The 27,172-nt window shown below is 37.5% G+C and overlaps 1 protein-coding gene across 6 annotated transcripts in view; it reads right to left on the bottom strand.

The window, feature by feature from the left end:
* The window catches only part of ANKIB1 (ankyrin repeat and IBR domain containing 1), a 63,012-nt gene that overhangs the window by 32,730 nt on the left and 3,110 nt on the right, over window positions 1–27,172 (bottom strand). For 5 of the 6 annotated variants that reach the window (XM_083377254.1, XM_083377258.1, XM_083377256.1 and 2 more), the window contains exons 2-5: window positions 15,646–15,908; window positions 14,050–14,350; window positions 10,459–10,641; window positions 5,229–5,346 (exon numbers count right to left, since the gene is read on the bottom strand). In XM_083377254.1, coding sequence (XP_083233380.1) covers window positions 5,229–5,346; window positions 10,459–10,641; window positions 14,050–14,350; window positions 15,646–15,833 — 790 coding nt within the window. In that variant the 5' untranslated portion in view covers window positions 15,834–15,908. The remainder of the gene's footprint in view (window positions 1–5,228; window positions 5,347–10,458; window positions 10,642–14,049; window positions 14,351–15,645; window positions 15,909–27,172) is intronic. The other variant, XM_083377257.1, reaches the window with a different exon arrangement.

Here is a 27,172-nt window from a genome sequence, read left to right as displayed (position 1 = left end):
CCGTGTCATTCTTTGAATCTTAAGATCTTTAAATAAAACCAAGGATTGCACAGCTTCCGAAACTATTTCTTGTAACTGTCGCTCTCCTTCGTCCTTTCCTTTTTTGACTTTTGAGGATGTCGGTAAGCCTACGTTTAATACATTAGAATAAAAATCACGTGCCTTCCCTACTGCATTAAGACAATATCTTTCTCCAGAATAATTCACCACAATCCCCGATGGTATCTCCCACCTGAACCGAAGCTGTTGTTTCTAATTCATCTGTCAGAAAGAAAAAATCTTTCCTTTTTCTCAAAATTCTTGGAGGAATCTCTTTCAGAATCAGAACCTCCTGATTGGCCACTTTAAGTCTTTTATTACAAGAGATTTGAATGATCTCATTTCTAATCCTTCTCTTTGTAAAATACACAACCACATCCCTTGGCAGTTTCCTTTGTTTAGCAATCCAAGAATTAACACGAAATACTCTATCTATCTTCCCCCAAAAATCGTCAGGTTGAAACCCCAAAATAGGCGCCAGGGCATCCACCGTCTCTTCCAGATTCTCCTGCGGATTTTCTTTCAAGCCTCTGATCCTCAAGGCGAATTCCATATCTCTATATTGCATCATCATTTCATCTTCAAGTTTTTCCATTTTATTCTCCACTTCACCCATTTTAGCCTCCAGCATCAGATTATTTTGTTTCACTTCTTCCACACATTCATCCAGATTCTCAATACAGCCTGAAAACACTTGAAGTGCCATCAAAGTATCCTCCCTTATTTTCTTGCTCTCCTTTCCAATAAATTCTGCCACCTTCTCAAATATTTTTTCAGACTGAATTTTTAAGGCATAGTTTAGAGCATATTGTAAATCTTTTAAAGTCAATACAGATGCAGCAGCTTTGGGAGGTAACTTCAAAGACTGTGTTCCAGATTGCTGAAGAAACAATACCTCCACACTTTTAAAAACGGGTCTATGCGGTTTGGGAGCCATTTTTGCAACTAATAACTTTCAATACACACTTTCACTTTCCAGTCCATTTATTACTTTGTAGTTAAACTGTGAAATATCCAAATCTTGAAAATAACTTTTTAGCACCTCCAAATTATAACTAGATCTTTTAAGGTTTTAAAAGTCCATTTTACATATTCCTACTCAGTTCAAACAGTCACTTTACTTTGAAAAAAAAAACACTTTCGCTTCTTGTTAAAAAGAAAAAAAAATCAGTCAGGCACCATCTTCCCCTTCTTTCAAAACGATCGTTGGAGCAGGAAGAGAGTTTGAGTTTCAGAGTTAAAGCTTTGTACTTGATATTTATATTGCTCCTGCATCAGCCCTGCTGCTACCATCACTCAAGATGTCAATCAGATCCGGCAGGAGTGGATTCAGCGTCTTGTTCTGCTAAAGCAGAAGAGTCCTTCGTTCGGAGCATTTCCAGGCTTCGGGGGGGCTCTCACCCTTCATGCCCCAGAACATTTGTTCTGGGGCTCTAGGGGAGCTCTACCCCTACCTGGAAGCTCCCCCTTCCCTCTTTGCCCGAGAAGGGTTTTTGAGCGGCAGAACAGCTGATCGTCAGCTATTCCGCCACTTCAACGGGATCGAAGGGCTGGTGGTTGAATCCGACCATCCTCGCCGCTGAAACGCCACCCAGAAGTCCAGTTATCCTCTTTTACTGTTATACACCTTGCTGTTAGATAAATTCCCAAATACTCAACTTTTTTAACTGTTTGAAGATTTGTTTTTCTTATAAATTGCGTTTTCAGTTTTTCTGTTAAGTTATTTGTCAAAACTTTAGTGTTTTCTCTATTTATTATCAGGCCTGCGACGTCTCAATATTGTTCTATTGTATCCAACAATTTTGTGCTTGTTTCCAAAGGTTCTAATATAAAAACCAGGTCATCTGCAAACGCTTGCAATTTGTATTTTTCACCCTTAATCTCTAATCCTTTAATCTCGCAATCTTGTCTAATATTTCTATTCAGTACTTCCAAGGTTAATATCAATAGTGGTGGGGATAGAGGGCATCCCTGTCTTGTGCCCTTTTTAATACTGAAATTTTCTGTATAGTGTCCATTTACGATTATTTTGGCAGTCTGTTTATCATAAATTGCATGAATTGCATTCATAAAGTTTTCCCCAAAGTCCATTTCAACGAATTGCTGAAACATACCGGTAAACTGCCAATTTAGATTATCAAATGCTTTTTGTGCATCAAGAAATATCAACACCACCTGTTTCCCTGGATGAGCTTCGTAGTACTCTAAAACATCCAGGATTGTTCTTAAGTTATTTTTTATGTGTCTTTTTGGTAAAAAACCATTTTGGTCTGTATGTATAAATTCATTCAAAAATTTCTTAATTCTTTCTGCCATTATCGAAGCAAAGATTTTATAATCCACATTTAATAATGATATTGGTCTGTAATTTTTTATATGTGTCAAGTCTGTATCTTCTTTGGGTATTAAGGTAATATTAGCTTCAGTCCATGTGTTTGGTATTTTAGTTTCCAGGAGAATTTCATTGCAGAAATCTTTCAAGGTTGGAGTTAAGACATCTTGCAACGCAGTGTAAAATTCTGCAGGTAGCCCATCTGGCCCCGGAGTCTTATCCTTGTTTTGCCTTTTTATAGCTTCTGTAATCTCCATCATTGCTATTGGTTCATTTAATATATTGTGAATACTCTGGGGGACTTTTGGCAGGTTTGCTTTTTTTAAGTACTGCTGTATTTCTTCCTTAGAGACTTCCTTTGCTTTGTAAAGTGTCTCATAATATTCTAACAATTTTTTCATTGCATCATTTTGAAACTGTATTTCTCCTTTTGTATCTTGTAGTTTCTTTATCATTTTCTTTTCTTTTTCTTTTTCCAGTCTATATCCTAACCATCTTCCCGGTTTATTAGTGTTTTCAAACAAGTTCTGTTTGGCCCATTTAATCTGTTGAGCCATTGATTCCATGTCAGCTAGGTTTAGTTTATGCTTTATTATTTCCATTTGTTTCCTGAGTGTAACTTTATCTGAGTCTATTTGTAGATCAGATTCTAGGTTTCAAAGTTCCTCCCTCAAAGTTAATTGTAATCATTTCTGTTCTTTATTCTTCTTAGCAATATAAGTTATAGCCAGGCCTCTAAAGTATGCTTTAGCAGTGTCCCAAACATTTTGGAGTGATGTTTCTTCTTTCTTGTTTATTTTGAAGAAAAATTCCATTTCCTTTGTCACTAGTTGTAGAAATTCTTTTCCCTTCAATATCAATTTGTTTAGATACCATCTAGGTTTCTTCTTAATTCCTTTCCAAGTCATTTTTATTGGATTATGGTCTGCCCAGTCATTCGTTTCAATTTCCGCATCTTGAATCATCAATTTCAGGTCCAACGAAATCCATATCATGTCAATTCTTGACCATGTTTTATGTCTATTTGAGTAAAATGTATACTGTAATTTCTCTGGGTTTTTCTCTCACCATATGTCTAGAATGCTGAATTCTTCTATCACCTTTGAAAATGCTCTAGGTAACAGATTTCCTTCTTTCTTTCCTTGCTTAGCACTTTTATAATCCAAAGTTCCATCCACTATTGCATTAAAATCTCCCATTATAAAGAAGTTTTGGCAGTTTAGATCTAATATTATCTTGTGGAATTCAAGATAAAATTGTTCTTGTTTGTCATTCGGCGCATATATTCCAATCATTAATATTTGCTTTTGGTCCATCATAATTTCCACCATTAAGATTCTCCCTTCTTCATCAGCATAGATTTGTTTGGGAGTCATCTTTTCTTTGATATAAAAAGCTACTCCTCTTTTCTTTTGAGATGCCAATGCAAAGAAAAGTGCCAATTTTTGGTTGCTCTAGAATTTTAATATGTTGCCTCTTACTATGTGTTTCCTGAAGACAAATTATATCCGTTTAATTTTTGTAAACGTGTAAATATTTTTCTCCTTTCTGAGGGGGAGTTTAAACCATTAATATTTATTGATAGTATCCCAGTCTCCTCCATCCTTTTCAATTATATTTAGGTCTTAATCTCCTAGTTGATCTTATGTGTCTCTGGTCTCTTGGTCTCGCGCCTTCTTCTGAATAGGAGGCTTTGGTCTCTTCCCTCGCTCCTTGGTCGGCCTCGTCTTCAGCTGTCATTTCCTCTTATTTTTTGGGTTCCGGGGCATCTCTCTCCAGAGAGGCTCGGTGACTATCAAAGAACTCCAGTGCTTTAAGTGGTGTGTCTAATCTATATCTTTTTCTATCCCAGAAAATTAAAATTCCAGCATCATTCCTTATATATTTTAGCTTCCAGTCCCCTGATCATTTTTGTTGCTCTTCTTTGCACTCTTTCTAGAGTCTCAACATCTTTTTTACATCATGGTGACCAAAACTAGATGCAGTATTCCAACTGTGGTCTTAGCAAGGCATTATAAAGTGGTATTAACACTTCACATGATCTTGATTCTTACCTTGAATTTGCACATAAATGAGATCAATCATCTGAACCTATTTAAGTAAATTAGTCTAAATCTCTAAAATTTGAGTTAATTCTTTAAAGAACGTGACTAAATCAAATCATGATCCAAATCTCACCTTATTCTGGATTATTAATTGGACTGTAGAAATATTCAAAAAAATTGTCATAACTCTCCATCCTTGCTATAAACGTAAGAACTGTTAGCTTTAAGTTAATTAGTCTTATCTAATATATTTTATTCTTCAAGAAAAGGAATAAATAATTCAATCTATTTCCCTTCTCTTGCAGCTAAGAATTCCATAAAAGAGATATATCTGCAATTAACATCACTATTAGGATATTCTCAGTGGTGGGATTCAAATATATGAACAACCGGTTCCTTGTGTGGATGCCGCTTCTGGAAGTCCATTCTGGGCCTGGGCAACAAAAAATTAGCTACCGGTTCTGCCAAACTGGTGCGAACTGAATGAATGAATCCCACCACTGGTTATTCTTTCATAAAGAGAAGACCTATCTAGCATCAGAGGAAAATGATTTCCAACATTTAGTGTCCAGGCACCAATAAAATTATTATTTTTTCCATGATGATCATTAAAATGCTAAATATAATCTCACTAGTATCAACATTAAAAACGATTTTATACTTTGCAACATAAGGAATGGATTAAATTACCAGAAATGCAAAATCGAATAAAGTATTTAAGCAATTTGCGTTTACAACAGTCTGTCATTTTTATTGGAAAAGCAGAGGAAAAACATATTAGCATATTTTGTTATTAAAATTTTGCTGATTACCATGAGCTCGGAGCAAAGCTTCGGCAGTAAATAATGGTGCTTGCAGCATATCAGCAGATTCTACAATCAGCATATCTTTGAGCTTTCGAAGATCCTGAGGTCGTAGTCCTTCATATGGCTATGTGATGGAATGAATAAGTAATAAAAATATTTTATTTATAAGTATGTTTCAAAATGAACCGGAAAAAAATTCTTAAAATGAATTTTTTGGCAACTATTCAAGGCAACCTAACCTCCACATTTTTTTACACAATAATCCCTTATTATACCAGGGACCCGAAATTGATTTTTGAAGCCCTCAGAGCCATCAAGGCCTGTCCATTTCAGTGGAAAGTGGAATAAAAAGCTGTGAGTTTTACTTTTAATATTTTTTCCAATACAAATGTGAAGAAAGAGAGAGAGAAGCTTGGTCTTGATTATATACATATAGCTTCACTGAGTGTGCACTATCATCCTGGCCAATGCAGATTTCAGGCCAAAACAAAACCCAAACATTCCCCTATAAAGTTTGTACTTGTCCTTGTAACCGAAACTTTAATGCAAGTTAGTGGAGGGCACATTTAGAAGATTGTTGCTAAATTTTAAAGTTATATATAGTCTGTGTAAGAGTTAGAGATTATGACTTTCAATTTTTAGCCAATTTGAATAATAAAGAATTCAAAATCACTAGAGTAGATATGCAATGTGCTCAAGCGTGTATTTCAGCATATATATGGAGTAACAATTATTTTTCAGATTTTTTTAAAGGAAACTAATGGCTCCTAGAATGTCACGTTTCTTCAGGTTGTCATTAAGTATTTTTTCTTCTCCTATTGAATCTTTCAGAAAGCATGAATTTATACAATGTTCTGTTATGATATATATAACTAGGGCAGGGGTAGGCAACCTTGGCTCTTTTATGACTCATGGACTTCAACTCCCAGAATTCCTGAGTCAGCACAGCTGACTCAGAACAGAAAGGCATCCAAAAAGAGAAGCCACCTTCTGGTTGGTGATTCAATTATAAGGGATGTAAATTTAGGAAAGGACACAGAGGTTTTGAAAGAGGTCAGGTGTCTTCCAGGTGCTACTGCCAGTAGGGACAAGAAGCGTATTTCTAAAATAATCAAGAATGCCAGCAAGGACTGTGATGTGGAGGCTATTGTACATCTTGGCACTAATGATCTGTCCCAAACAGATGTACTCTCTGTGCAGAATGATTTCCAGAGCTTGGGGCAGGAACTTAGCAGAATAGGCTGTAGGCTTACTTTTTCAGAGGTTTTACCAGTGTATAAGGAGCAAAATGGAAAAGGCCAACGTATAGCAGAATTTAATATTTATTTATTTAATTGCTTTTATATACCCTATAGCCCTATTTTATATACCCTATAGCCCTATGTGGCTAAAGGAGTGGTGTAAAGAAGGCGGCTTTGGTTATATTAGTCACGATGTCTGTAGCTGGTCCAATGAAAAAATGTATAAAAGAGATGGTCTGCATCCATCCAAGAAAGGGACTGAATTACTTGGCAATAAATTCACAGCTTTTCTGGAGGAACATTTAAACTAAACAATGGGGACAGTGAGTTAATTGATACAGAACATCACTGTCCCCGGCAATCTCAGAAAATAGGGGAAGCCAGGCACCACACAAGTTATGCAGCAAGTAAACACAGGGTCAGTCATAAAGGACTCAAATGTCTATACACTAATGCACAGAGTATGAACAGTAAGCAGGGTGAACTAGAAATTCAGGTAAATGAGGGCAGATATGATATTGTTGCCATTACGGAAACATGGTGGGACGAAAGCTACAAATGGAACACACAGCTAGAGGGATTTAAACTATTTAAAAGAAACAGACTAAACAAAAGAGGAGGTGGAGTTGCTCTCTATATAAGAAATAACTTTATCTCTACAGAAATAGAGCACAACAATGACGAAAACTGTAAACTTGAATGCATTTGGGTCAATATAAAAGGGGGGGGGATGACATTGCCATAGGTGTATTACTATAGGCTGTCCAATCAAGCAGAGGAAATAGATGAACTTTTTGCTAGTCAGCTAACTAAGGTATGTAAGAAGCACATCACAATAGTAATGGGGGACTTTAATTACCCTGATATCAACTGGGAGACAAACTCTGTACCGTGGAAGATCAAACAGATTCCTGACAAACCTAGCAGACAACTTTCTCTCCCAAAAAGTAGAGAAGGGAACTAGGGGATTAGCCATATTGGATTTAATTCTCACTAACAGAGATGAAATGATAGAAAATGTCAAAGCCACAGGAACCTTGGGGGGAAGTGATAATGCAATATTGGAATTCAACATTCTGGAGGCACAAGGAATAGAACACAGCCAGACTAGAATCTTGGACTTTAAAAGAGCTAATTTCAATAAACTTAGAGAGACCATGGGAAGAATTCCATGGATGAGAATCCTAGAGGGGAAAACAACTCAAGAAGCTTGGGAAATTTTGAAAAGTGAGATAATAAAGGCCCAGTCTAGTACAATACCAACAAAGAAGAAAAATAACAGCTCTCAAAAGAAACCAGCATGGCTGCATAAAGAACTCTCTGATAAATTGAAAGATAAAAAGGACAAGTATAAGAATTGGAAAGAGGGGCACATAACTAAGGCAGAATATCAGCAAACAGCCTGTGCCTGCAAAGATGAAGTGAGGAAAGCTAGGGCTCAAAATGAACTAAGGCTTGCGACCAAAGTCAAAAATAACAAACAGTGCTTCTTTCAACATATAAAAAACAAGAAAAAAGTTAAGGAAATGATTGGTCCATTAGTGGGGGAAAGTGGCAAGAAGGTGACAAGCAACAGGGAGAAAGCAGAACTATTTAACTTGTTTTTTGCATCTGTCTTTACACAAAGGGAAAAAACAGTCCAACCTACCAAAACCAATGCCATAAAAAACAGAATAGAAATGTAAGTTAAGATAGGTACAAAAATGGTAAGTGAACACCTGTCCAGCCTAGATGAGTTCAAATCACCAGGACCAGATGGATTACACCCCAAAGTGCTCAAGGAACTGGCAGACGTGATCTCAGAACCACTGAACTATATTTTTCAAAGATCCTGGAGCACTGGGCAATTACCAGAGGACTGGAAGAGAGCTGATGTAGTTCCCATCTTCAAAAAAGGGAAAATAGATCCAGGAAACTACAGACCTATCAGCCTGACCTCAATACCTGGGAAGATTCTGGAAAAGATAATCAAACAACAAATCAGCGAACACCTTGATGCAAACAAAGTCATCACTAAAAGTCAACATGGGTTTGTCAAAAACAGATCATGCCAGACAAATCTTATTACATTCTTTGACCAAGTGACAAAATTAGTGGACCAGAGGAATGCTGTAGATATAATTTACTTGGACTTCAGTAAGGCATTTGATAAAGTAGATCACAACCTACTACTTGATAAGATAGAAAAATGTGGGTTAGATAGCATCACCACCAGATGGATTTGTAGCTGGCTGACAGGCCGTACTCAGCGTGTGGTCCTCAATGGAACCGCATCTACATGGAAGTAAGTGTGTAGTGGGGTGCCCCAGGGCTCTGTTCTGGGCCCAGTGCTCTTCAATATCTTCATTAACAATTTGGATGAGGGGAAAGATGGGGAACTCATCAAATTTGCAGACGACACCAAGCTGGCAGGAATAGCCAATACTCCAGAAGATAGGCTTAAAATACAGGAGGATCTGGACAGACTCAAACACTGGGCGCTATCTAACAAAATGAAATTCAATGGTGAAAAAAGTAAGGTTCTACATTTAGGCAGGAAAAATCAAATGCACAGGTATAGTATAGGTGGTAACTTGCTCAATAGTACTAACTGTGAGAGGGATCTCGAAGTCCTAGTAGACATTCACTTCAGTATGAGCCAGCAGTGTGCTGCAGCTGCCAAAACAGCCAACACAGTGCTAGGCTGCATTAACAGAGGGATAGAATCAAGATCAAGTGAAGTACTAATACCACTTTACAATGCCTTGGTAAGGCCACACCTGGAATACTGCATCCAGTTTTGGTCACCACGATGTAAAAAAGATGTCGAGACTCTAGAAAGGGTACAGAGAAGAGCAACAAAGATGATTGGGGGACTGGAGGCTAAAAGATATAGGAAATGGTTGCTGGAATTGGGTATGTGTAGTTTAATGAAGAGAAGGATGAGGGGTGACATGATAGCAGTGTTCCAATATCTCAGGGGCTGCCACAAGAAAGAGGGAGTCTAACTATTCTCCAAAGCACCTGAAAGCAGGACAAGAAGCAATGGATGGAAACTAGTCAAGGAGAGAAGCAACCTAGAACTAAGGAGAAACTTCCTGACAGTTAGAACAATTAACCAGTGGAACAACCTGCCTCCAGAGGTGGTGAATGCTCCAACACTGGAAGTTTTTAAGAAGAGATTGGACAGCCATTTGCCTGAAATGGTATAGGGTTTCCTGCCTCAGCAGTGGGTTGGACTAGATGACCTCCAAGGTCCCTTCCAACTTATTATTATTATTATTATTATTATTCCCCTCATTTTCTATTATTATGCTTCGTTATAATGCAGATCCTCCATTTTAACTCTTTTAAAGAAATTGGAGAGTTAAAACCGTAATGTTGTTATACCTATCAGAACTTTTAAAAACTACTGAAAACAGCCCGAGGCACAAAACAGATATATTTTTTAAGATTACACAGGTTTGCAAGTATATTATGCTGCTTTCAGTTTTTACTTGGTTTACTGCTACCTTTCAGAGGATTATCAGCTTTTAACACAATAGGTCGAATCAGGGGTCCCCTATACCCAGGCTGGGAACTAGCACCTGTCCATGGCTGCCAGGAACCAGACTACACATACGAGTGAAACCTCATCTGCGCAAGTGCAGGATCCAAGCAGTGCGCGAAACCATGCCCCACTGGTCCATGGAAAAAACACACTCCAGGAAACCAGTCCCTGGTGACCAAAAGATTGGGGACTACTGGGTCAGTTCAAAGAAGGAAGAGGGAGCAAATCACATTAAAAAACTCTGCTTTCCAAAAGTCTCTGTAGAGTTTGTGTTTATTAGAGAATGCAACAGCTAGATGTATAAATCAAGTTGCTATAAAGCAGTTCCTTGTGATTCTAATACACAAGCCCAAGAGCTTACAATAAACATTACACAGTTCTCTAGTGACTCAGGCTTTTTCTAATAAAAAGCACATTAAGAAGATGCATATTTGGCTAATATAAATCATTCTTCATTTTAATTTACCTCCTTTTTATCTAAAGCAGCATATTCCGCTTCAATACTTTCAGCTTCAGGATCTCGTGAAAAAACCATCTGAGATTCTAAATTGAGAGCTAACTCTTTGTGGTGCTGCTTCTCTGCACAGTCACAGGGAGTATCTTTATTTTCATTTTCAGCAAACAAGTCTCCACCATGTTTTACAAGAAGCTGAAAATTAAATGGAAATATCAGTGTCTTTTTTGATACTACATATAATACTATAGAAAGTCAAGAAATTTCAGGAGCTATTTTTATATAAACATCTTACAAACTTTCAGACGCTGTAGGAGAATATGAAGCAATGACTTTATATGATAGTTTTTTTTCACTGATAGTACAACCAAAATATTTAAGAGAAGTGCAAATTTAAGGTGGCTGCTAGCATGTGTTGATTTAGAGGTTTGATGTGTTGATGTATGATTTTGGCAACTTGGAATATGGTCTTTTTCAACTAAGAGGTGGAAATATTGTTAGATCACGACATGTGAACTGCTGGAGAAGACGGCAAAAGTCTCTGTTGTCCTGTTTAGGCACCATGGCTTGAGGTACAGAACTTGCTCTAATTTGGAGATTTTATCTGGGAGTCCACATGGTTGGTTAATCCCTGGCATTAGAATTCTGGACAGTTTTAAGTTGGCAGTTAACATTTTGGCAATCTGTCTCTATGTCATGAAAGTCTAGGTTTACCAGAGTGGAAGGAAGCAAGAGCTTCAAGAAAGCATGAGGTTTTGGTTGGCAGCTACTGACATAGCATCAGTTCCATTGGCTTATTATTTTTTATCCATTGACTTTTTAATTCATCTGGATTTTTCAGGAAAATGGTTTGGAAGACTGTTTCTTTTTATTATAGTCTGGAATGTGACAATGTCATTGCTGCACTACTGTAACCTGCATTAATGCCTAGGAACTGCTTCTTGCAAAGGACTTTGGAGACAGCACTGGGTTTGGACTTTGGGATCTTGTCTTGTTACGTGGGTGAAAGCAAAGGCTTCAAGTTTTCCATTTTTATCAGGGCTTCCTTATTTGGTGAAAGCAAACTTATGGCACCTAAGCAGCTGATCTAACCTAAAGTTACTGACTGAATGTTCCTTTATCAAAAGGCTGTGGATTTCCTTGGGAGACAGAAAAAGTATTAGCTAGAAGGTAAAGGTCATGGAACAGGACCTTGATTGCAATGCACAAAGTAGGTGTGGTGGGTCATGTTGGGAAAAGCAGATTCCATATCTTTATATGACTCCCTCCTTCTGGATCCTAATCCTCACATCAAGAGCCAGAGCCAGTTCTTTGGATTTCAGGGGCACCTGTACAGCTATTAAATGCTAGAACTCCACAATTGCACTATGCATAAAAGGGCAGACCTAGCTAATATTACCAAAATCTGGAAGGGGGAGAAAGGAGGAAATTACACTCTCAGAAATCTGGCCAAGGATCAGGTTTGGCACTAATCTCTGAGCAATCTGTATTCTCTTTGAAGGATATGTTCTCTTCATGAATAAGGTGATGGAATGGGAAGGGGATTTTAGATACCCTTGGATTTACTTTACTCCCCAACTTTTCTCCCTTGTGAAAACACTCATTATTAGATAGGAAACAGGAATAGGGAAATTGCAGGCTCTCAACTTTAGTTAAACTCCCTTTTTGCTTTCACCAAAGATCAAAGTCTTCCCCCTACTTAGGAATGTTTTCTTTATCAGCCAGCTTCATTTAAGTGTTAACAAGCAATAACTTCTAGAAAGTGTTATAGTGATTGGGTCATACAATTATTTTTTTTATCTCTCCTATAGTGGAGACTGTAAAAAAATATCAATGAACAATTATACACTTGTTTCAAAAATGTATCAAAATTATATTAAATTCCAAGCTTGCCACATGCAAATGGACCCAGTATTTAATATTAGTTTAAATGGTGCTCTAACATTTTTCAATACAGCATCAAGAAACTTCATGCACTGTAGCTGAGGGTAGGACTTCTCCAGCAGTTCACTGTCATATACGTATCACTCATGCCACATGTATTATTCATGGCATACTTATGCTCAGATTTAAAAACCTATAATTCCTCTAGTATTTATTTATTTTTTTATTTTTATTACATTTATATCCCGCCCTTCTCCGAAGACTCAGGGCGGCTTACAAGCTTAGTAGTATGGGATATAAAAGAAGCTTCCCCAAAGAATGTGTACTGTTAACACATTTGAGTGTTCCCTGGGCAACAGGTTATAGCTGGCTAATCCTTTCAATCCAGAAGCATCCAAAGTGTAGTGAGGTGCTCATTTCTATGCAATTAATTTTGCTAGTTTCTGGGCAAGATCTGTTAACTAGTACATATTTTAACCTGATATTTTATATTTTTAATTTTATGTCATTTAGTATGCCTTATTTTAATTGTGACATGAATAAACAAACATCTAATAGTAATATGGCATAGCAGTTTAAGCTCTAGCATGTGTAATCTGTAGTTGTCACCACTCAGTCTTCCTTCTACAATTTTACTTTTAATCAAACATTATTTTTAGCATCATCACTCTTTTCCACAAGCCAGTGGCAAATAATAGGGCTTGGCATTATCTTTTGCAGAAACAACATTTTGTTTTTTTCAAGTGATTCTCTCCAATAAAGAGCCTCGTAGAAATTTAGCTTTAAAAATCTTGTGATCAGATTGAAATCTTGGCCCTTTCTCAGGTCTCTCATCCTGGCTAAATAAACCTAGTCAATAAGGAAATAACAAGAAATTCTAGAGCTGCTGGAAATACTGAAGTATTCCTGGCTTCTCCATGGTAACTATGTAACTTGAAGAATCGTCTAAAAGTTGGTATTTAAGTTTAAATTCAGAGGTTACACTTCTACAACTAAGATAGTAAAACATATGGAATGCCATAAGGTATTTTAAGAATAGCTACTGTGCTTGATGAAGCAAATCTGTTGAAGTTAAACAGTGACTGAATGGAACCTCATTCCAAATTTGATAAGTATTACCTGTAATTCCATACAGAAGAAAAGCAGGATATAAATGTAAAAAATGTAATATAAAATATGGCTCTTGATGTAGTGTGTCTTTAGTGCTTTAACACTCTTAAATTATTAACATTGCCTGATATTTATGACGTTGCTTATCTTCTGTGCCAAGTATATGTTTTTTATTTACTTCAGCAAGTATTTACAGTAGTCCTCAACTTATAGCCACTTAGTGACCATTTGAAGTTACAAAAGCAGTGAAAATATTGATTTATAATCAGTCCTTACACTTACAGTTGTCACAATATCCCCACAATCATATGACAAAAATTTGGACTTTTAGCAACTGGAATATATTTACAATAGTTGCAGAGACCTGGGGTCATGTGATCATCATTTGTCACCTTCCCAACTGGCTTCTGAAAGGCAAGGTCAATGGGAGAAGCTCATTCATATAACAACCATATGATTCACTAAACAACTGCAATGATTTGCTCAATAAGCCTAGCAAGAAAGACTAAAACCAGGCATAACTCATTTAACAACCATCATGCTTAGCAAAGAAAATCTTGGTCCCAACTGTGATCATAAATCAAGGTCTACCTATTCATGAATTTTTACCTCTACACAAGTTTTCATTCCTGAGGCAGCAGCATAGTGCAAAGGTGTATTTTTTTTGTTATCAACAGCATCAATGGCAGCTCTTTCATATTCTCCTTGATCAAGCTTAGCTCCTTTCCATTTTAAGATCATCTGTAGACAATCTGCTCTTCTGAAATCATCTTCAAAGGGTCTTGTCAGGCGAGGTTGAAGAGCTCCATCAGAAATCATAATCTGAGGTCCCATACAAAGCAAGTGCATAGAAGTTTCATTGTGCACATTTCGTTTATTTGGGTTCCCATCTCTCACAAAAAGGAAAGTCCTGTACAAAGAGAATAATTATGTAATTGGAGGACAATTTTTACTACTCTGATTTTTAAGCAGCTCTGAATTATATTTTTCCTATGCTACTGAATTGAAAATGTTTCAGGAAAAATAATAATTAGTTCTTGAATTCTTTCTGCTAAGACATGCAATTAAAATAAGTACTGAACTTTTTACTAATGTGATAGTTCCAGGATAGCTAAAATAGTGAAATCACTGAAGAGAAAATTTTACATACAGTTCTGATGTGTGTAAAACAGTTCACAAGAAGAAAAAAATAAACAGTAATTATACTTTCAGATTTTTAATATGAACTTTGGTCTCTTACTAACAAATTGCAGTTGTAAATAACCAATCACATATTATTATAGCACACAGCCAAAATGCTACAACTGCATATCGAGAGAAAAATAAGTACAAAAATATAAGAAAAACTAAAAAGCATCTCTTGATCATGGCTGTATAAGATATTTCTGCAAGGACAGAAAAATGTAAAACTAATAATTTTCAATCACTTTTAGAACAAAATGGTCATCCATGAAGAACATATTTTACCTCTTTAGAGGTATAAAACAAGTTGTAATTTTAGTATGTTTAAATGATATAGTTACATATTATATCAAGCTATATATAGACTGCTGAATAAATTATAAAAAGCCAGAATTAAATAATATAGACGAGCAAAGCAAAGAGCAAAGCTATTACCGCTTCTTTGGCCAATTTCACATTTTTCACCTTTCTCCTTGATTTATAAATGTCTTGCCTTGCATTTTTGTGATTTAAGATAGATATTTGCATGAGGCACAAGAACAAACCAAGAATTATCCACAATTGCAGAAGTCAAGCAAGCCATTTCACTGACCATCTCACTAAGTTACAACTACAGTCAATAACCCAAGAGCAAACTATGTTTTCAAACAGTGCTTAATGTCCTAAAACTTTTGGCTTATTACTAATCCACCACAAAATAAAATATTATGGCTTTTTATCTAAGCATATATAGCAATCTAGTTAGCTAAGTGAAAAATACGGAAATAGCCTTCCACTTGACATTTTAAATGAACAGAATATTATGTTGCCAGGAGACTTTCCCAGCTTCCATGCATCCTATTGATACATTTCATTGTGTTCGTTTATTTGGGTCTGGCAGAAATACTAATCAGTACTGTCCATGCTTTATGAAATTACATTTCCACTTCAAAAATAAAATCATGTAGGAACCATCTGGTAATAATGTAATCTTATTGTGTGTCTCACTGAAGCAAGATGAAAATGTACGTGTACAATGCTCACCCCAATATTCGATTCATCCCATGCCTAGCAGCATAATGTAATGGAGTATTGTGCTGGTAAGGTTCTCCATAAGAAATATTAGGATCCAGAGATTCTTTTAATTGAGGATTGCTCTCATATATTTGGCAGGCCAAATTTTCATCTCCATTTGTAAGTGCTTTGCGAAACTTAGTAGTTGTATTTCCCATGTTGATACTAATAAGCGTGCTTCTTTTGTGCCTTTTCAATAACTTGGGCTGAAGATCAGTAGCATGTTTTTAAGTCTGAAAGAAAAAAATAGTATTCCAATTCTACTGAAAAATTTTACTATGTTTTGTCAAAACTGATTATACTGAATAATTACAATAAATCATAATCTTAAACTTCAATGACTTTATCTAGACAAAAGGGAATTCTTCTAGCTATTCCTACACAGTTTTAAAATGTATTCTGTTAAATTATAACATCTTTACTAGAAAAACCTAATAAAATATTATGTCCAAAAACACACTTTGAACTCTAACCACTGGAAAAAGCAATATAAGCTTCCATCAAATTTATTCTGCAACAATACAAGATAACCTGCTAATTATAGCATAGTTAACAAAGAATTAAAAGACACTGAAATTGGAAATTGGAGTTAAAAGGTATCCTATACTGGGCAAAATGTTGTTTAATTCAGTTAATTAATTCAGCTAATTGAATTAGGAAATGCTAAATTTTACAATGACTTCTACTTTAAACTAGTATGGAATTAAAATAGAGAAAAATCTCAATGTATTTGGATGAGATGCTGTGTCTTAAGTAAGAATTTTTATGGCAAACACTTTCAGTAAACAGATAAGCCTTTTGTAAGCATCACATGTTCTTTGCAATGTTTTAAAGTACTTTATTGATTTTGTGCCTTTTTGTTCCCATTGTCTAAAACAGAAACTTTAGCATAAAGTTTGTACTATTCGCTACAACTAATAATTTTATTATGTGATGATATCATAAAACTGAGAGATAATTCAAAAGATCTGAACAGGATGTGCAGACCATGGATGTGTGACCCTATTTTTTCTGCCCCAATGGGGTTGCAACATTCATAGCAACTTTGTGCCATAGAAGTTATTTGGGTACAATAAGGTTTAGATAAAGTTGTTAAAGTGCATCTTCTGTGTATTTCTGCCAGAATTCTTCCATAATATTGTTTGTTGTTTAATCTATGTGCTCATAAAGACAAACAAACACCAAAAGACAATAGCTGAACTGAAGAGAAACAAAAACTAGACAAACAAAATGAAAGAAATTAATCTGAAGAGGCAAAGAATTACAGAGATGACTTTGGAGAAACAGTATTACAAAACCATGTTTTAAGTCTGTGAGTCAAAGAAAATTTTTGAAAGGAATTCAAACTGACTCTGCCTTAAATACTTGAGTTATAAAAGGAAGGTAAAGGAAAACATGGCTTGACTTTCAGGATTCTGCCATTATAGCCTAAGCTAATAAAGTACAGTTCCAGTCATTATCAAGACTGTCTCCTTCCTGTTCCATGCTGAAGAGCTGACAGGAGACTAGAGAAAAGCAGGTTAGACTGGAAAGCAAGGAAGTAAAGCTTGAAGATGCAGACATTACTTAACTGTGGTCCTGTGCCAAAAGAGAAGCTAATATTTCCAACATTCCTTTTCATTACTTTACAAGGGATATAATTAATCAATCAATCAAATTTATAGACTGCTCATCTCTCTCATAGAGCAACTCTGTGTATAAAAACAAAAAGTTATCAAAGAATAAATATAATTTGCTGGCATTATCATTATGATTGTATTAAGAAATATATTGAGTAATTGCTTTCTACCAACAGCTTATAAATATATAGTTCACTTTTTACATTACAATGAAGCAATATAATCAGGTTATGCTACTTAAAAGATATTTCCTGTCAGGACATAAAATTTAACAAAATAAGAGAGATTTCATTTTAGCATTTAATGGAATATAAACACTAAGATAATAGCTAAAGTTACTTAAAAGATAGGGAGGAGAGCAGATTGATGGAGCTTATTCCATACAGGTAGTCCTTGTTTAACAATGCTAATTGGGTCTCCAAACTCCGTTGTTAAATAACAAAGTCATAGGTCAAAAAATCTTTGTGACTGCCTCATTTATTTCTGGCAGTTCTGGCTGCTGTTGTTAAGCAAGGATTGTTTGGGTTATTAAGTGAGGCCCTCACATGACTGAATTCCAATTATTATTGGTTTTGCTTATTGGAACCCAGAAGAGAAGGTCAAAAATCATGATCACAGGACTGCAAGACACTGTGACAGCCATAATTATAAGGTCTGCTCATAACTATCAATCATGATTGCAGTCATACATTTGAATAGTCACTGAATGAGTAATTGATAAACATAGATTAACAGTGGAGAATAGACAAATTCCATACTCCATAAACAGTGTACACTATCACAAAACTGTATAAAAATTGTGATTTTCCTTTTATGAAAATCTCAAAATGTAATAATTAACTTCATTTACAATATCAAGGTAATGACCCATTTTGTATTACCTAATTCAGCTTAATAGGATATGAATAAATGTTTGCTATGCCTGTAAATCCATGACATGAACTGTAGTTAAACTAGAAACTATCAGGTTCATAATAGTTTTCTGTTTTATCTGCATCAAGAAAACCAGATCAATGAAAGTCATTCTAGCTCACTTTGGCAAAATACACCCATCCAAAAGAGGTCAAAGTATCTTCTATTCCCAGTGCTTTTTTTTTGTAAAACAAAAAGGTGCCGGAACTCACACATGTCATACAACCCGCCTTGCCTACCCTACAAGGTTCCATCCAAAAAAGGTGCCGGAACTCCATTCTGAGCGTTCTATGACAAAAAAGCCCTGTCTATTCCCAATAACAACTATCATTTGAAATAGTGTGTTATTATGAACCCGTAGTAAAACATGTGAAGTATTACTAAGTCACACTCTGACAAGAATTTATCACAATACAATTGAAATATAATGAATAGATAAAATCTTGACTATGCTTTAAAATAGCACCAATTATCTCTACTAAAGGGGAAATAAATAACTATTGAACCCTATTATGATAGCATTTGCTTTAAAAGTACATATACACGAAATCTAACATTTATATAATCAAAACCATTATTGACTAAAATTTAGGATGTTATTTCAATTTGGTTATATAACAAAAAAAATTATATTGAACTACGAAATAACATAAAACAACTTAATATTTGTGAATGTAACCCAGAATTCACTGTAATTTATTGGCATTGCATAGCAATGCTACACAGAAATAAGGTAATTAAAATAAACAATTAGAAATTGTTTGTTGACTTCAGATCACAAAAAAATATTCAGCTATATTAGTATAGGACTATAAAAGTGGGAAAAACATTTGAGAGCTATTTAGCAACTACAGGATGCATTCTCTTACCAAGTATTACTTCAATTTGTGCTGTTGTTGCTGTTGCCAAGCAGCAGCACTTGGGAACTCAAGAAGAATGATGACACTAAGTAGAGTATTTACCTTTCAGAAAAGTATTAACCTGAACAGATAGTTCATTCATTAAGCAAATACTTTTTAAGACATATACAAAATACCATAACATTTTAACTTATCCAATTGCAAATAGAGATTTACAACAAAAATGAACTTTCCCCCAGTCTACCGAAGAAAAATTCTCTTAACCTTATTCTGAAGATGTTCTTTATGCTTTTTCATCCAAATTAGCTGATTTTGTCAATGCTGAGGAGCTAAGCAGGATCAGGCCCAGGTAGTACTTGGATAAAAGGCCACTAGGACCATAAGCAAAATTAGGGAGCTGGAAAAAAATTTCTGGAAAAAAAGCAATTGGTAAATTGTGTCCACATTTGGCAAGAAAACTACTGTACTGATTTATGTGCCATCAAATTGTTTCCAAAGTGTTTTGTTCTGAGTTACATGCTTTTCGTTTCATGAACATTCCTAAATTACATATATACAGGTAGTACTTGCTTAACAGCTGCCCTGTTTAGTGACTATTCAAAAGTTCCTACAAGCACAGCTGCAGAGGGGGCTAGCAGCAAATAAGTTATGGAGGCAGGTACCATCTTAGGTTCTTTTCTGAATGGATAAGGAGCATCATTTTTCAATCACTAAAATGTGACTACTTGTTAGGGCCCAGCACTAAACGGATTATAGATTATTTGTTTCTTAGGCATGAAATTAGGAAAGACTTACACATTTAATAGAGAATATATTAACCAAGAATGCTCAGCTAAGAGGAAGCAGATATATCAACAGCCTTAAGAAACTTGAATTGAAATATAAATTATTACGCCTAACTATTATATATATTATTCCCCATTGGCTGTATTATTCTTGCCAATGGCATATCATACAGTGAAATGTCTATTAAAGATGTACTGATTACATTAGCTCGTTAATGAATTACTAATGGGGAGAGGTTTCTTCCAATGGACAGGAAGAAATCTTAAGTCGCGATTTCTACTTAGAAGAAGAAATACTTAATCCCTTTCCGTTGTTTTGAAATGTACTTCACAACAGATTCAACTACTTTTTGCGGTCTCCTATAAGGAGTTTTATATTTTTTATTGAAAAATATTTCCTTGATCCTTTTTCTCTAGACTGGGTGGTTAGTAATAAGCCTACAAAGTCTGCATTCAAACATACCGGTAACTTGAATCTCAAGAAGGCATAGGAGCAAAGATGAAATACATACATAAATACACTGCTCAAAAAATAAAGCAACCAGTAATAGTTTTTGCATTTAGCCAGGGCTTTTTTTCCTCATAGAACGCTCAGAACGGAGTTCCGGCACCTTTGTTGGATGGAACCTTGTAGGGTAGGCAAAGCGGGTTGTATGACATGTGTGAGTTCCGGCACCTTTTTCTTTTACAAAAAAGCACTGCATTTAGCACTAACAATCTATTGGAATAAATTTATTTCTCAATAAATCCATAGCTGCTCTTTAGCCCTATGCTCAAATAATTGCTTCTTTACTTCAGCACTTTTTCCCATCCAGTCTAGCCCATTATTACAAGGACTAGAGCAATCTATGCTGCTGTACTAGCTAGGCTTGAAAAATTTTAAATGTTTAAAACAAAACAACAACCAGAAACAATCACACGTAACAAAACAAAAATCCAGCTGCAATGCTCATTAGAGCTCAGAATACTGAGATGTTTCTCAAAACAGCTAAATCTAAGCTTAGTGGGAAAAATATCTTTGGAACATATCTTTTGTATTGAGTTTAAAACATTGAAACTGCTCTGAATTTTTCAAATCCAAAACTATATCATACTCAAAAGTATCCAGCAAAACTGCAAGTACTGGAAAGGTTTTTGTAAATATTCAGTCCAAAATAATTTCATACAATTTGGATTCACCTAAATTGTATGACTTTGATGTAAGTACATTAATCTGTATGTAATTTATCTGATGGGAATATTTATTATGTAAAAATAAAATAAACCATTTCAAATTTGCAGAACCCCCCTACTTTAATGATATAATACTTTCAGCTGAAAGGATGGCTGCTGAGATCACAGAACTGCTTTTTCAATAAATTTTCCTTAGCAATTGTATCTTTCATTCTAAATAAGAATTCTGGCAAGTTTGAAAATGCTAATATATTTTGAATTTCAAAAACAGAAATTGTAACTCTTAACTCATGTTCTGACCAAAACATTGGAATTTACAAAAATAAATTGTGCACATTTTATATTCTAACTCTAAAGGTCTATTAAGTCTGAAACAGGATGTGTAATTTGAATTATCATATAAATCAGGTGTGTCAAACTCAATTTCACTGAGGGCCACATCAGCATTGCAGTTGCCCCCAGGGGGCCTACTGGGTGGGCATGGCCAGTTCAGCATCATTTGCGTCAAGGGTGCCTGTGGAGGCCTGTGCAGGAGTGGGACAGATCTGAGGGTCTCTGGCAGAAGGGGGTGGGACAGGGGCAAGTGCAAAGGCATGGTCCACTGGAGGAGCCTCACTGTTCCTCTCAGGCCATGCGACAAGGGGCTGGGTGGTGCTGCAGGCTGCCTGGAGCCCTGGGCAGCAGAGGTCAAACACCCAGCCTGGCCCTCAAGCACCTGCGGCACCAAGCCCAGCCACACTTCCCCAAGAGGGTGCCCAGCTATACTTACCTCCTCCTCAAGGCTGCTGCTGCTGTGCTTGCTCTCCTTAGCCAGGCTGCTCATGATGGGTATGAGGACAAAGTCAGAGGGAAGCCCCACTCCCTCTCCATGGGAGGAGACCCATCTTTGTATCCAAAGCAATAGGATGGGAGACCCCCAGGATAGGCCAGGAGGAGGGGGCAAGGGGATGGTGAAAGGGCAGCAGGGCAGGACTAAGGCAGGACTTCCCTCAGACCCTCCCTCTCCTTCCTTCCTTAGAACAGAATGGTGGGAAAATATGAGGGAGGGAGAAAAACAGGCAAGAAACGCAGCTGGGGAGGTGTCACCCTTCATGAGGAATGCAGAAATGCACCATCGACTGGAAGTGGCCAGCCCATGGCCCTTGCCTATTTCACATATCTGGCTTGGTGGGCTTTGGGGGAGGGGATGTCAAGAACAATGTGAGAGTCAACGTTACCTGCACAATGCCGCCCAGCCCTCCTGGTTTCGGCAGGCAGCGGTGCGCTCTCCTCATAGCACCGAGAGGCTGACCTGGGCAGTGCGAAGCTCACCAGCTTTGCACCTTGCTGCCTGCTGAAACCAGACAGGCTGGGAGCTAGGCAGCATTGCACTTCTCATCAGATTCGCAACACCTGGCTCAGTTCTTGGTGCTATGAGAAAAGCGCCCCGCTGCCTCCCAAAATCGGGCAGGCTAGGGCAGACATGTCAAACACAAGGCCCGGGGGCCGGATCCGGCCCGCGAAGTGGTTTCATGTGGCCCGTGAAGCCATCTTGGAAACAGTGAGGGAACGGCACCCACTGCCTTGGCCCTGGCCCAGAGACCCTCCTTTTGCCAGAGACCCTCAGATCTGTCCCACTCCTGCCCAGGCCCCCATAGGCACCCTTGATGCGAATGATGTAGAGCTGGCCACGCCCACCCAGTAGGCCATACGCACTTTAGCCATGCCCACCCAATAGGCCACGCCCACCCTGGCCATACCCACCTGGCCCCCTGAGGGCAACCGCAATGCTGATGCGGCCCTCAATGAAATTGAGTTTGATACCCCTGGGCTAGGGGCTGAGCGGCATCACACTTCTTTTTGGATTCATGCTGCCCAGCTCAGCCTCTTGACGCTGTGAGGACAGCGCCCCAGTGCCTGCAGAAACCCATCCCCCGGAGCCCATCAAGCCGGATATGTGAAGTAGGTGAGTGCCATTTGCTGGCCACTTCCACATGATGATGCATATCTTCATTCCCCACAAAGGGTGACACCTCCCCAGCGTGTGCCCAGGAGGCAGGGCTGATGCGGCAAGGGACGGTCCCTCGCTGTTTCCAGACAGCCTTGTGGAGCTAAGACTGAATGTGTTTCAGCATAGATGGCCACCACAAAATTGTACATTGGCTCCCAGGCGGCCTGGGCCGGGGCCAAGGCAGCGGGGGTTATTTCCTCACTGTTTCCAGGATGGCTTCGCGGGCCACATGAAACATCATGGGCCGCATCTGGCCCGCAGGCCTTGTGTTTGACATGTCTGATATAAATCAATAGATGCTTCACTGCATTTATTGGTGAAAAGAACTTTTAACTTCAAATATGCAGCTTTGCAGACATGCCATATTTAAATTATTAACCTCAGAGAACTTAATCAGAAAGTACCCATTTTCAGTCAGCATTATATTACTAAACTGAAGATTCAATACCAGTAGTGCTTACAACTAGTCATTTAACAACCGTTTGAAATTACAATAGCATTGAAAAAGTGATTTAAGTGGTCACTTGTGAAATGATCCTTCAAGGATTTAAGTGGTCCTTAAAAAGTGGTCACAGCACCTCCACAGTTACATGATCAAAATTTTGGCAATTGGCATCCTGGGACCTTCTGATCACTATTTGCAACCTTCTTAACCAGCTTCCGAACAAGCAAAGTCAATGGAAGCCAGATTCACTTAACAACTGCATTATTCACATTAGAAATGCAGTGACTTGTATAATAATAATAATAATAATAATAATAATAATAATAATAATAATAATAATAATAATAAGAAGAAGAAGAAGAAGAAGAAGAAGAAGAAGAAGAAGAAGAAGAAGAAGAAGAAGAAGAAGAAGAAGAAGAAGAAGTTGTTGGAAGGGACCTTGGAGGTCATCTAGTCCAACTCCCTGCTAAGGCAGGAATCCCTATACCATTTCAGACAAATGGCTGTCCAGTCTCTTCTTAAAAACATCCAGTGTTGGAGCATTCACCACTTCTAGAGGCAGGTTGTTCCACTGGTTAGTTGTTCTAACTGTCAGGAAGTTTCTCCTTAGTTCTAGGTTGCTTCTCTCCTTGACTAGTTTCCATCCGTTGCTTCTTGTCCTGCTTTCAGGTGCTTTGGAGAATAGCTTGACTCCCTCTTCTTTGTGGCAGCCCCTGAGATATTGGAACGCTGCTATCATGTCACCCCTCACCCTTCTCTTCATTAAACTAGACTTACCCAATTCCAGCAATCGTTCCCTATATGTTTTAGCCTCCAGTCCCCCAATCATCTTTGTTGCTCTTCTCTGTACTCTTTCTAGAGTCTCGACATCTTTTTTACATCGTGGTGACCAAAACTGGATGCAGTATTCCAGGTGTGGCCTTACCAAGGCATTGTAAAGTGGTATTAGTACTTCACGTGATCTTGATTCTATCCCTCTGTTAATGCAGCCTAGCACTGTGTTGGCTGTTTAGGCAGCTGCAGCACACTGCTGGCTCATATTTAAGTGATTGTCCACTAGGACTCCGAGATCTCTCCCACAGTTACTACTATCGAGCAAGGTACCACCTATACTATACCTGTGCATTTGATTTTTCCTGCCTAAATGTAGAACCTTACTTTTTTCACCATTGAATTTCATTTTGTTAGATAGTGCCCAGTGTTCGAGTCTGTTCATATCCTCCTGTATTTTAAGCCTATCTTCTGGAGTATTGGCTATTCCTGCCAGGTTGGTGTCATCTGCAAATTTGATGAGTTCCCCATCTATCCCCTCATCCAAATCGTTGATGAAGATGTTGAAGAGCACTGGGCCCAGAACAGAGCCCTGGGGCACCCCACTACACACTTCCTTCCATGTAGATGCAGTTCCATTGAGGACCACACGCTGAGTACGGCCTGTCAGCCAGCTACAAATCCATCTGGTGGTGATGCTATCTAACCCACATTTTTAATAACTATGGCAAAAAAAATCACAAAATTGGGCATGACTCACTTAATAATTGCCCTGCTTAACAATGGGAATTCTGGTCCCAGTTATGGCTATAAGTAGAGGATGACCTGAAAACAATTTAGACTTTGTAATAATTAAAAAATTGGGTTCCTGAATACAGGTACCTTTTTACTGCACCCCAATAAACTTTAAGAGATAGAATCACAGTTTCAATACATTTGTTCATCTCACTGCCAAATAATCAACCATTAGTTTAAAAAAATCAAATTTTATTAGAAAACAGTTTCTGTGCTTTTTAATAGTAGTTTTGAACTTTCTGAAAAGTTTGATATGATTTGAGTTGAACAATTTAATAAATATTATAATTTTAAAGCAGGAAAGTGAGCTTAGTTTTTTTAAAACCTAAGCAGCATTTGGCACAATAAAAGCTAAAAAAACATAACATACTGAATGCTGACATATTTTCAAGATGTTGGTGATCAACAACAAATAAACATTAAAATCAGCAACGGTGAGGGCAAAATCTTTCCTTGTTTGTATTCTGTGAAGATTCATATCTTTTCCATTTTTATCCATCATCCAGGTATTCAATTCTATTTTTTTTCAGATTGATTAGCATGAAATAAAGTTCAAAGTTCATCATGTTTATTATCATAGAAAAAAAAGTTTTTCACTTTCTCTGTATTAGATTGTTCAACAATATAGCTAAGTATTACAGCAATAGCATATGCTTTGGGTAAGAACTGTGTATTACATCTTTCATGCTAAACAGTGCATTCTATTTATGAGACTATGTCATATGATTCACTTCTTTAAAAGAAGACTCAATTAAAAGGACATTTCTGATCTTCTGCATTTATTAATAATCTATCCCAGTAGAACAAAGCAAAAGCAGCCACTTTTAACTATTAAAGTCTCTTAAACACTAACAGAAAGACATTTGTTTACAGCTTTAATTGTTGATGCTTTGAAATAGTATGTTTAGGAAATACTAAGTAATTACAAAACACAGAAGGTATTCATATTTATTTTTTAAAAATATCTTAAGTAAAACAAAGTGCTTAATTTTCAATTATCCAAGCCAATATGCTGAAACTGAAAGGCAGTGATCTTTTGAAAACCTTAGTTTATAAACAGTAATCATTTTCTTCTTCTGTACATTCTTCATTAAAAAAGTAACAATGCCTTTATAAATTTTGAAAATTACTAAAGAAATATAAATTGTTTATATACACACATACATACACATAAACATACATGCAATTAAATCTGTGTAAATGTGAAATCACAAATTTTACATATGTGATTAGATCTATATCTATTAGATATTAGATCTATTAGATCTCTCAGCGGCCTTTGATACCATCGACCACGGTATCTTGCTGCATTGTCTTGAGGAGTTGGGAGTGGGAGGCACCGTTCTACGATGGTTCTCCTCCTATCTCTCGGGCCGTTCGCAGACGGTGTTGGCAGGGGGGCAGAGGTCAACCCCTAGGCCCCTTAGTTGTGGGGTGCCTCAGGGGTCGGTGCTCTCGCCCCTCCTGTTCAACATCTATATGAAGCCGCTGGGAGTGATCAACCGTGGCTTCGGGGTGAAGTATCATCAATATGCTGATGATACCCAGCTTTTCATCTCCAACCCGAACCAACCCAGTGATGCCCTCGATGTGATGTCCCGTTGCCTGGAAGCGGTACAGATTTGGATGGGAAAGAACAGGCTCCGGCTCAACCCGGCCAAGACTGAGTGGCTTTACGTACCGACATCACGTTTAGTCCAAGAGGTTCCATCTTTGATTATAGGAGGAGAGATGTTACCTCCCGTTGATAGAGCACTCAATCTAGGCGTCCTCCTGGATTCACGACTCAGTTTTGAAGATCATATTGGAGTCGTGGCTAGGGGGGCATTTGCCCAATTTGTCTGGTACACCAGTTGTGCCCCTTTCTGGACCGAGATGCCCTACGTACAGTCACTCACGCACTTGTTAACTCCTGTATAGACTACTGCAATGCTCTCTACAAGGGGCTGCCCTTGAAGACCACCCGGAGGCTTCAGCTGGTGCAGAATGCGGCTGCACGGGTAGTGATGGGAGCATCCCGATACTCCCATATTACACCCCTCCTGCGTGAGCTGCATTGGCTACCGGTTGCCCTCCGGGTGAGATTTAAGGTGCTGGTACTTACCTTTAAAGCCCTACATGGCTTAGGCCCGGGATACTTGCAGGAC

Source organism: Vipera ursinii (assembly GCF_947247035.1).
Source record: "Vipera ursinii genome assembly, chromosome: Z".
Lineage (NCBI taxonomy): Eukaryota > Metazoa > Chordata > Lepidosauria > Squamata > Viperidae > Vipera > Vipera ursinii.
Note: the sequence above shows the minus strand (reverse complement) of the source record. Positions and strands in the feature narration are given on the sequence as shown.